The 12672-nt window shown below is 34.3% G+C and overlaps 1 protein-coding gene across 1 annotated transcript in view; it reads left to right on the top strand.

Moving 5' to 3' along the window:
* ADAM17 (ADAM metallopeptidase domain 17) overlaps nt 1–12672 on the top strand; it is a 47794-nt gene that overhangs the window by 258 nt on the left and 34864 nt on the right. The window contains exon 2 of the mRNA XM_003757874.4: nt 9972–10104. Coding sequence (XP_003757922.1) covers nt 9972–10104 — 133 coding nt within the window. The remainder of the gene's footprint in view (nt 1–9971; nt 10105–12672) is intronic.

Here is a 12672-nt window from a genome sequence, read left to right as displayed (position 1 = left end):
TTGTGTCGGTGTGTGCGCGTTTGCCGCTGGGTGGTTGGGGGTTTCCCGGGGGGTGTGTCCCTGCGGCTCTGACTGAGAGGGGCCTCTCCCTGCGACTGCTGGAAGGTGGGCAGGATGTATCGCTGAATAAGGGGGCTTGTGTCTGGAAGGCGAGCCTGAGAAAGAAGTCCGCAAGAGGGTCTCTCTAGCACCGTGGTCTGTCAGTCGGTGTAAAGCTTCACCTGGAAGGGAGTCCGTCTCCCCCAGAGGGTGGGCTGGGGGAGGGATCTGTCGCAGGGAAGGGCCCCCAAGGGTAATGGGAGAACGGAGGGAGGAACGGGTGGTCGGTAAGTGGGGAGCACTAAACTAAGCATGTGGTGAGGCAGGGGACTTCATCCCGTAGTCTTGAAATGGACTGAAGATGAATTTTTTCTCCCTCTCCTGTCTGAAGCGGGATGTCAGAGTATGTACGTGCTCTCCCCGCACCCTCCTGGGTTTGGGGGAAAGAGCAGCGTTTTGTCTCGGAGGAAGTGAGGGTGGGGTGTTCTTATGTCCGTGCATAAAACGGAAAGCTGTCTGTTCTCTCATTGGGAAAGTGAGTGGCAGGGAATCTTAGCTGTTTCAATTTGGAATGCTAGAGAGAGGAAAACTCGGCGTAGGTTTTATCTTTATTTCTTGATTGAATAATTTGTTTAGTATTTGAACTAATTGGAGAGAATAATTTGTTAAGTATTTGAACTGATTGCAAAAGTCATCCTGACTCCCTGAGTGCAAACAAGTAGGAGTACATTTTTTTTTTTTGGTCTTTTAAAAAAAGGTTATGAAAAAGAGGGTATCATCAGTTTAGAATCGAAAGAAGTGAATTTCTATTTAGACTTTCTGTAAGAGGTGTGTTTTGAAGTGGAAGTTCATAAAGTAAACCACAAAGTGCTTTTTGGTAATTGAAAGTTTTGTATGAATCCTATACAGTGTATTAGATAATCCGAAAAAACAAAACAAAATACTTATGATTCCTTTACCTTTTGGGAGCGTATAGGGCTGTTTGCCTTGTGTAGTCAAAAAGCTCTTAAATGTCTCTTCATTTAAGATATGAAGCTATATAGCTTGTGAAATATATACATATATATACACACATGTGTATATGTTATGCATGTGCAGTCTTGTTATGCCTTGGTTTTCATTTTTTATTCTGTCATTTTCTTCTTATTATTAGAATAATTTCTTAATTAGATAGGAATAATGAATGAGTTTCAACAATGAAATGCCTTCCATAATTGAGAAAGTTATTTTTCATCCTCTTAATTTTTGCTGTGGGTTGTTAGCTTTTATTGTAAGCAAATGTAAGGAAGATCTGTAATAATCTGGGAATATCTGGAGTAATTCATTATAAAAAATTCCTTGTTCATTTGAACTGTGTAAGACACAAATAAGCTATACAGCCTATTTCCAGTGGTGACATACCCACAAGAAATGGCATAAGGACTTAGATTAGTTATGTACTGAGAGAGAGGTAATAACAATAATAACTGTTAGTAATATAATTGAGAGTGTAAGGCATGCTATGCTGGACCTCATTGTGTCAACAACACAAGACTTCAAATCTGGCCTCAGTCCCTTAGCTATATGAACCTGGGCAAATTAATCTCTTTCTTCCTCAATTTACTCATGAGTAAAATGAGACTATATAATAAAAGCATCTGCTTTCCATGGTTGTAAAGATAAAATGAGATGACATTTGTAGAGTGCTTTGCAAATGTATAGTGTTATATAAATGTTAGCTATTATTATTACAGAAAGAGTATGTTATTCACACTTTTCAGTCATATCTAGATTCTTTGTGACCCCATTTTGTTTTATTTTGGCAAAGATACTAGAGAAGTTTGTCATTTCCTTCTCCAGCTCATTTTTACAGATGAAGAAACTGAAACAAAGAGGATCAATTGATTTGCCTAGGGTCATATAACTCGTAAATGTTAAGTTTGAATTTAAGAAGATGAGTCTTCTTGATTCCAGGATTGGTGCTCTATTCACTGGTGGCACTTAGTTGCCCCCTCTGAAGGGAATATATTAATGAAATAAGTCATAAACTGGATGTTATCAATAACAGTGCAATCCACATTTATTTACTAGAACCAAAATTCATGGATTTAACTTTGATTTTTAGGCAAAATAGTTTCATATCTATAGCTACCTAGGATATAAAGATATCGATGTCACTTTATCTTCCCTCTTCTTGATTCCTGTGTCATCAGTTTTCCTGTTAGACATTTCTAACTATATTCTACAGACATCTTAAACTTAGCATGTCCAAAACAGAATTCATTGTCTTTCCCACCCCAAATTTCCACGCTTAAGCTTCTTTTTCTATTGAATTCACTACTGCCTTTCCACTGTTTCAGTTTCTAACTTTACATCATCTTTCTCATTCTACTCCTTTCTCTTAACTCACACAACTACCACCTTAGTTCAGGCCCTAATTTGCTTCTAACCTAGATCATTTCCACAGTCTCCCAAATGTCTCAAGTGTCTCCCTTTTCCAGTCCAACACAATTTTTCTTATTGTTACAATTTCTTAGTGTCAGATTTCACCATGTGACTCCTTACTCAACCAACTTTAGTGACTCCCTGTGGTTTTAAGATAAAATATAAACTCCTAAACTCCTCAGTTTAGCTTTAAAGCTTACAATTTTGCCCAAATCTATCTTTCCAAGTTTTTTGGATATTACTCTCCTTCTTGCATTCTGTGATGTAGCCAAACAGGCCTTCTCTTCTAAAAAAAATATTACCCTTCCCCTCTCAGTTTTCCTTTGCACTTGGTATTCCCAGGCTCAGAATGTACTCCCCCATTACCTATACATTTATAGAAGCCTTCTCTTTTAAAATGCAGTTCAGGCACCATCTTCTGCTCTGCTTGAAGCTTTTCCTGCCCAATCTACCTTGTATTTTACTATTTTTATACATTTATATTTATTTTATATGTGCTTATTGCCTTTAGAATAGAAGTTCATGGGGTTAGGCATTCCATTCTTTGTACTTGAATGCCTAACACACTGCCTTATTTTCTTTGTTGTGCAGTCTTATCTGACTCTTCATGACCCCATTTTAAGGTTTTCTTGGCCAAGATACTGGAGTGGTTTACCATCTCCTTCTCCAGCTCATTTTACAGATGAGGAAACTGAGGCAAACATGATGAAGTGACTTACTGTCACTCCACTTGATTATCTTTACCAGGAAAACCCCAAATGGGGTCAGGAAGAGTCAGATATGACTGGAAAAACAAACAAAACCGTGCTAGACAAAAATTGCCTCCTTGTTTTCTTGGTGAGTGGGGGGTGGGGGCAATTTGAGCAATTTGCCTTGAAGCATTTTTCTTTGCTGATTCTAATGGAGGTCATGTTTGAGCCTACCTATACTTAGAGCATTCAGATTTTTTTCTGCTTCCAAATTTTGTGTTAAATCTCATATCTTTTGGTATACTTTTATCTCTGCACTTGAAAATAACAAATCACTGCACTGTAGCTATTTAGGACCCTGTGGAAATGTGTTTTGAGGATTCTTTGGCTCCTTTTGACATCTGCTGTAACTTCCCTGTAGTTAACTAAGAGCTACTCGATTCTTTCCAGAGAAAGGGACTGAAGTAATAACATATAAGCTCAGTTCAATTCCAGGAACCCTTATTAAGCACTTATTATTTGGAAAACACTCTCCTAGGTACTGGGCAGCTGGCTGGTACAGTATGGATAGAGTCTCAGAGCTATAGTCAAGAAGACTTTCTGAGTTCAAATATGATCTCAGATACTTTGTGACCTTGGGCAAGTCATTTAATGAACTGTCTCAGTTCCACTTCTGTAAAATGAACTAGAGAAGGAAATAGTAAACTACTTCATTATCTCTGTCAAGAAAACCCCAAATGGGGTTATCAAAAGTCAGGCAAGACTGGAAAATGACTGACCAACAAAAATCTCTGGTCTTGTAGATACAAAGATAAAAGTACTTGCTCTCAGACGCTTGTATTCTATTCAGGGATATAGCACCTATCTTGGAAATGAAATACCTTAGTCCATACCATCTAAACATATTGCCTCTTCTATCTTTCCCTCCTTTTCTTATTTTCCTTTTTTCTCCTTGAAACCTGAAGTTTTAGATTGGCACTTCAATTCTCAAACTGCCTCCTAAGTCAAGACATCATATTACATTAAGCCATGGGTATCCAGATTTCATTATAGGAAAGAATGTTAGTAGCATAATATATAAAATACCCTAGGCTATTTTATAAAATAATGAGTGAATGATAATGTTTAGCTTTTCATGATCATCCACATAATCAGCATACTTCAGATTGTTTACTAAGAATGTAAGTCCTGTGGATTTTTTTAAAGTATAATTAGTTCTTTTGGTTAACTCAGTATACAATGTGTTATCAGTACCAAAATGATACAGATTTTAGGTGATTCAAGACCCATTGTTTTTTAGTATCTCTAGAACTTATTTATTCTATTTGTGCCTATTTGTGTTTTATACATTAACATATGTATGCAAACTGGTACATAATTGATCATCACTGAGAAAACTCATAAATAGAACTATATAGCTGAATGGAATCTCCATCCAGGCTTAATCAACTGAATTGTAATAAATTGCATAATTTAGGAAAATTGTGAGTCATACAAGCTTAGTCATATGATATCTTGTAAAGGGTGTAGCTGGGTATACTAATTCACCTTGTGATTTTATATTGGTTTTGTTGTTTGTGGGGAGAAAAGACAATGAGGGAAAATGTATAATTCACAAGTTAAGGATGAAAATGTGTGCATTGGAAATGTGTGTTTTGAAATTTACTTAAATTGAAGAAAAAAAAAGAAACTTACTTGATTGGGTTTCATTTATCAGCTGGTAGATTCTCAATGTTAATTCTTGCATTTAAATTATTCATAACATTTATTTTTTATTTCATAATTTAATCAATAGCTCATCTGTACTTATCAGTCATAAAATATTTATTGATCACTTATTGTGTGTCAGACTGTTAAATCTTGGTGATTAAAAAAAAAAGTAAAAAAGTAAGGGCAGTACTTGCCCTTAAGGAATTTATATTCTAAATACCTGTATATGTATAAAATATATTTGTGTATATAATAAACTATATTTGTGTATAATAAAAAGTCATTACTATGTTGTCTTAGAAGGGAAGGCCTTAGCAATGAAGAGACTAGGGAAGAGCTGCTTTCTGGATCTTAAAGGAAGTCAGGGTTGTAAGAGGTAGTGGAGAAGAGGGAGACTATGTCAGGCTTGGGGAACAGCTGATACAAAGGTACAGAAAAGCAAATGAAGAGTTTGTATTCAATGAACGTGAAATAAGAGTAGAGTATAAGAAAACTGGAAAACTAGAAAGACCAAGATGTTTAAAAAAAAAAAACTTAAGTACCAAACAAAGGTGTTTATTTTTGATCCTAGAAGTAATAGAGAACCAATGGAATTTATTGAGTGGGGGCCAACCTACAATTTAGAGAAATATTTTTGACAGTTGTGTGATAGTTGGAATGAAATAGGAAGAAATTTGAAGCAAATAAATTTCAATAGTCCAGGCAAGAAGTAATAGGCATAGCCCAGGATGTTGGCTGTGTGATTGAAGAGTGCATTGAGAAATGTTAAGAAGAAGAAAATGAGAAGTTTTGGCAACTGGTTGGATAACTGGAGTGAGATTTCATTGATGGAACTAGGACTGTGATGTTATGAATAAATTTATGTCAGCACTGATTATAATCTTGAATGATACTGAGATCTTGTACTAACTTGTAACAGGGCAGCTCTGGAGCTAGATTCAAGTCAGCATCACAAAATTGAAAACTCACCTAGACAAGCTTTAAGGAACCAATATATTGTAGAGGAAAAATCATGGACTTTGAATTCTCCAGTGATGTCACTTATTATCAGAGTGACCTACCAATAATACTAACTCACATAACCAGAGTTTAAACTTTCTCATTTATAAAATTAGTTGTAACACATACATTTTGTCAGTGGGATGGCCCAGTGGATAGTACTGAAGTACATCTTCCTGAGTTCAAATCTGGTCTCAGACACTTACTAACTGTGTGACCCTAGGCAAGTCACTTCGCCTCTTTTTGTCTTAGTTCCTCATCTGTAAAAATGAATTGGAAAAGGAAATGGCAAATCACTTCAGTGTCTTTGCCAAGAAAACCCCAAATGGGATCACAGACTATGAACCAAATAAACAACAATAACAACACATATGATACTTATTGTGTATCTAATTTATATTTTAATGTACTTAACATCTACTGGTCATCCTGCCATCTGGGGGAGGGGGTGGGGGGGGGGGTAAGAGGTGAAAAATTGGAACAAGAGGTTTGGCAATTGTTTAATGCTGTAAAGTTACCCATGCATATATCCTGTAAATAAAAGGTTATTAAATTAAAAAAATAAAAAATAAAATAACAACACATGTTATATCTCTCCATAGTACTGTTTTTCAAGGTTATTGTGAGAGCCAAGTAAATAACTCATGTATAGCTATATAGCTCATCTTAACTTATGAGCTATGTAGATGTGGATTATTCTTTTTTTGTACTGCCAATAGATTAAAACAATTTTCTTATATTGGGATGTAGGAAAATCTCTGAAGTACAATTGGAGAAAATTAGGCTTGAACAAATTACTTAGCTCCTTAGATTTTTTAGTTTCTTTGTCTATAAATAGAGTATTGGCCCTTCAAACTGATCTAGAAAGTTCCTGTCAGCTCTAAAACCATAAATGCATTACTAAAATTGGGGTGTGTAGGTGTATGTAGACTGAAAGAATAACACCAACACAGGAGAATACACATTAATGAAAAGATTGAATATCATTCTTATAGTTTATTTAGGTTAAGATTTTATACAAAAAATACTAGGTACTTATTAAGTTACTAGGTGACAGGATTTGCTGACATCAGGTTTTCCCTCTGCCCTGTCCATATATATCATCAAACCCTTTTGTCCTATATATCTTTTTAATGATTCTTGTCCTGCTACCAGAGTCAGGTTCCAGATCCATGTCTGGATAAATTGTTCTCTTTGGTTCCTATGTAATGATTGTGAGACTGGACTTAAAATAGTTATCCTGCTCACTTCCTCCTAATATCTTGGGGGACTTTAACCTTTCAGATCCAGAACTCTCACCCTGGGACTTCCCTGTGCTTATTGAGGGTTATCTGAGCTTCACCCACCCTCACTTAATAGCTGCCCAGATTCCTTGTGCTTACTCTTATTTTCCTCCTTTCTCACTTCCCTCTCCTGGAACTATAATCAAATCCACTCTGAGGAAACTATGGAAACCTTGTGGCTCTATTCCCCTATTTGTGTTGTTTGTTCTTATTAGAATGTAAATTTCTTTTGGGTGGGACTTTTTTTCCTTTTGAATTTCTATATCCAGTACTTTGTATATTGATGACACATAGTAAATACAAAAGAAATGTTTTATATTTTTATCACTGGTGAAACTTAGGAATATTAAATATACAAGCAAAATCACCTGCAGATCCCATCCATAGCCTCAGAAGATAGCTTTATGCTGTCAGAAGTAGATATTGGGGCAGCTAGGTGATACAGTGGATAGAGCACCAGCCCTGAAATCAGGAAAGAGGACCTGAGTTCAGATATGATTTCAGACACTTAACGCTTCCTAGCTGTGTGACCCTGGGCAAGTCACTTAACCCTTAACCCCAATTGCCTCAGCAAAAAAAAAAAAAAAAAGAGTTGCTTTTTAAAGTCATTAAACAGTCTCATATTAAGATCCTGCTAAGTGTAGAACATTCTAGAAAAGAAATATAAACACCTAAAAGGAGTTTAGGTGCTGTTATTATCATCATTTTAAAAGTTTTTGACAATTGAGGCAAATAGAGTAATTTGCCCAGGTTCTATTGAAAAAAAAAAGTTCAGGTGAATTTGAAGGTAATTGTACCTTCAATTCAAATTTGAGCAGTTACATGTCCAGTCCCTTGTGTTAAAAGTTTTACCTTTGGTGTCCCTCTTCTACTTTTTAGGTCTGTCTTTGTCTCTCATTGTCTTTTTGCCTCAGACCCACCCCCGTTGTAGGAGCTCTTATACATCTGACTTTTACCTTTAGTTTCTCCCCGTACCTTTCTTAATTATAACTAAAAATGGCTTGTCTTATGGCCTATTCTACACCTACATTGTTGAAAAAGTCTCCATCATGCCTATTATTATATTATATATTATTATTATAGTCATTGACCAAAAGAATGGGGATGTTTCTAAAACATTTTCAGGGTTTTTTCCCCTTTTTCAAGAGAAGACTTAGGGGTCTGTAAGAGCTAAGTGTTTGAAGGGCTGTCTTGTGAAGAGTCTTTCAATTTGTATCATTTGTTATCTTAAAAGTAGATGATAGGTTAGAGAAATTAGAATAGAATTAATATAAGTAGGAAGAAGACATTTGAACAGAGAAGTAACTTGATTAAACCTTTGCATAAAAGAATCAGAGAAGAGAGGAAATGACATTGGAAAGCTCTATTGAAGATAGATGCAATGGAAGTAGGGGGGAAAAGGAACAAACAGATTTGGGGAAGAATTGGCAGAAGTTGGCATTTAATGGCTTTGGAATAAGTGGGTGAAAAGTGTAAAATAACTAGTGACTACAAGATTGATAATGTGAACAATATTAATAGAGAAGTTGGGAAAAAAGATGAGTAGTTTGAGGGGGTTTTGTTGGTGTAAGATGATTTTGGCAAGTTGCTATTTTAAAAGAGGCAAAGTATTTTTCCTCCATTTTTCCTAGTTTGTATCATTTTCTAATCACCAATGATGCAGTGCACAGAATTGGTCCCTAATTTTTCTGTAACATTGCCTTTTCAACTCTGTTGAAAGACACATTTAATTTAAAATGAACCATCTCTAGATTTAGAATTCTCTTTAGTATTTTTTAGATTTTAGAATCATCTTTACAATTAATCAGCAAAATCATCTTTTTGTGTAATGGAACTAGGCTATGAAAATTATTTTTAGGTGACATAAATCTGTGAAGGTTAGCTAACAATGCAGTCAATATCCTAAAGAATCTTAACAGACTGGAACAGTGTGTTAAATCTCCTAAGATGAAACTCAGTAGGTATAAGTGTAAAAGTCTGAATTTGAGTGTTTAAAAAAATAAATCTGTTTCACACAAGTATAATATGGAAAGAGACATGGATAGGTAGCAATTGTTGTGAATAGTGATCTTCAGGCACAATGTGAGTCAGCATGTGACATAATAGTAGTAGCCAAAAAAAGCTAATGTGGTCTTGAGCAGCATTTAGAAGGAATAGCTTTTAGGAATATGGAGATAATACTCTCATTGTTTTTTGCCTGGGGCAGACTCCATCTGGTATATTATATTCAGTTCTAAGCACCACAATTTAAAAGAACATTGATAAGCTGAAGAGGTTTCAGAGGAGGGTACCAAGGTGATGAAGGGTCTTAATGACATACAAAAATATGTAAAAGGAATTGCGCATATTTAACTTGGAGAAAAAGAAGACCTGGGGACATGATAGCTGTCTTTCAGTTATTTGAAGGGTTGTCAAGAATTGGACTTGTTCTGTCTGGCCTTAGAGGGTCTAATGTAGAATAATGGATGTAAGGTGAAGAGGCAAATTTATACTTTCTATCAGGAAAAACTGAATAGTAGTTAAAGCTGTTCAAACGTGGAATGTACAGCCTAGAGAAGTGATGGTTTTGCTTCTTAGGCAGTCCAAGCAAAGGACAATCATTTGTTAGATATGTTATAGTGGGGATTCCTTCTGTGTATATATATTTTGCTAGATGGCGGGATAGCCCATCTAAATTCTATTTCTGTGATTTGGTGAAGTGAATAGAGAAAACTCCAAACAATATGGAAAAATATATCACTAACAATCTAAGTGTTCTAACTTAATCTTGTCAGATTTTTTAAAAATTATCTTTTGATAATCTATTAAATTTTTTTTTTTATTTCAGAGAAGCTTGATTCCATGTTATCAGACTATGACATTCTATCTTTATCAAACATCCAGCAACACTCCTTGAGGAAAAGAGATCTACAGACAGCATCACATTTAGAAAGATTATTGACTTTTTCAGCCTTAAATAGGTAATTAGAATATTCATATTAAAATAATTCATTTTGTCTTTGTGTTTATTTTCTTTGGTTAAGATAAACGTTGTGTTGAAATCGTTTGAAGTTTATTCTTTTTAAAGGCATGGCATAGATAATTGTAATATGCCCTAAATGATTCTTTTTTAGTAGGTCATTCATGCTAGTAAATTTTTGCTTAATTGAATTCCGTCTTAGGTGCAGAGGAAGCTAGAAAATTCCTAATGTTACTATTGTAATACTCTATTTTTTCCATTTCAGCCTTTATGAATTTTAGGTAAAATTAGACCTTCCTCAGAGTATCAACTGATGAATTCTATTGCATTAGAAGAGTTGTTAACACTGTTTCCTTGTAATATCTCACAAATTTTGAAGATTTCCTTTTTTAAATTTTTGAAGCTGTAACCTTTATAAGAAACCAAAACATCATGGCACATAAACAACTAGTCTGATATAGAAATGCCTTTCCTATTTTTCAGTATTTTTTTGTCAGGTGTATGCACATGTGATACATTTTTTAAATTATTCCAAGGAAAGTCTTGTAAGGATCATTAAAGGCAAGAATTTGGACATACTTATTCAGAAACAGACCAGTCATTCATGAAGTTATTCCCTATATACAATTTTGAGAAGAATGAAGACTAACAGTTTACTGTCATTTCATTTTCCTGGCCATTCTGCTATTAGGGATACACAAGAAAATAAGATCTTTAGAGGAAAAAATCACAAAAAGCATGTACTTTTCTTATAAAAGAGGCTTTGCAGAGCCTATTTGCTTCTGTTTTAGCCTCCAATTATATGTCTGATAAATATATATACAGAATTGCTCTGTGACCTATTGTACAAGTTAAGAAGTTTGAGTATTTTATTTACTTCTTCAAAGCAGGTCAGAAGCAGCACATGAGAGAGTTACTATGTGCACATGGACATTTGAAGCCAGCACATTCCACTAACAGCAAGAAGTGATAGTTACCAATCTGACTTGGAGGAGTGAAAAAAATAATGAAAAAATGATGCAAAAATTTCGAAGTTTACCATTTGGGTCCATTTAACTTATGGGTTTGATAGCTTTACATACTTGCCCCGGAAGGGATAAATACTATATATTAGTATAGTATAATAATTGGTGTTAGTGGAGACTTTATGGTGTATTGAAATAGAACCTTGGGCTTTGTATCAAGACATGGTTTCAGATGTCTTGCACCTATTATCTCTGTGATCCTGGGCAAATCAATTAATCTTTGTGTGCCTTAATGTGAATTAAGAAAATGCTGTGATGTTTCATTTTTTCTGTTTAAGAAAGCATAGCAGTGTATGATTTATTTTATGTCTTTCGTTCAAAATGTTTACAATTTAAAAAAAAGTTTTGGCTCATGAAGCATTATTATGTAAATAATTCTTTTACTGTGAAACTTTTGAGTTTACTATTGATGCCAGATAAATAAGACACTAAAGAGTCATCTGGAAATCAAAGTAGATGACGTGTATTAAAATGTTTTCCAAATTGTAAAATGGCAGTTATCAGTATTATAGACTCAAAAAACCTAATTCTGAAAGAGCTGAATGCTTATTACCTCTTCTTCCCAAAGAAATCTTATTTTTTAAATTTTTTCAAAGAAGTCTTGAAATAAACTGTATTACACCTTTGAGAATAGACAAAAAAAAAGTTTGGGAAATAGAACTAAAAAAAAAAAAATCTACTTTTAAAGAGTAGAAAAGAAATTAAGGCTAAAAAGCCAGAAAGCCTCTATGCTGTTATAGTTCATTAAATTTTCACATCAGAAAAAAAAGAGAGAGAGAGAATGGTAGAATAATTGTATATAGAATGGCTAATACATGTTAGAAAATACTTTAAATATAATATAAATTATGGTTTCTTAATGATACATAATCCAGCCAGACTAAGGCTAAATTTGGAAACTCAGAAAGCATGAGTGCCAATTGTCACCAATTTAATTTGTAGCTTTGAGAGATTTTTAGCTACCAAAGAAGCACAGATCTTCATCTAGAGAATGAGGACTTTTTTTTTTTTTTTTTTTTTTTTTTTGCCATTGTTCAAGTAATAGTGAATAAAAATGACTTTAAAACACTTAGAAAATTCCGTAAGATGTTAAATAAACTATTTCAAATGAGAATAACTTTTTTCCTTTCTTTTTCATTGTGCTTATCCTCATAGTTGAAGGGGGGGAAAAGCACAATTATGAATGTTTAAGAAGATATGCTTAGAAGAGCAGGGAGAAATATTCATAGATTTTATAAAATAATATTCTGTTGTCTTTCTTTCTCTCTGACCACAAAAGCAGTTCCAAAAGAAAAACTGTAACTTGTTATGCTTTAAAAATTTTAAAATGCTTATTGTTATAGTGATATTAGTCCATTCTTTTCCTGGAAATTAAAGGCTTACATAAGTCAATATAGAAGTAATATCTATTATCAATTAAGAGGAAGTGAAGGGACTTTTCATTGTTTCTAGTTTTTAATCCTTCTTTTAATAGAGCTTTGCAAATGATCACCTTTGAAAATTTGACAACTATACCTTGTATGTGTGTATGTGTGTATATATAT

This window comes from Sarcophilus harrisii, chromosome 2, assembly GCF_902635505.1.
Source record: "Sarcophilus harrisii chromosome 2, mSarHar1.11, whole genome shotgun sequence".
NCBI lineage: Eukaryota > Metazoa > Chordata > Mammalia > Dasyuromorphia > Dasyuridae > Sarcophilus > Sarcophilus harrisii.
Note: the sequence above shows the minus strand (reverse complement) of the source record. Positions and strands in the feature narration are given on the sequence as shown.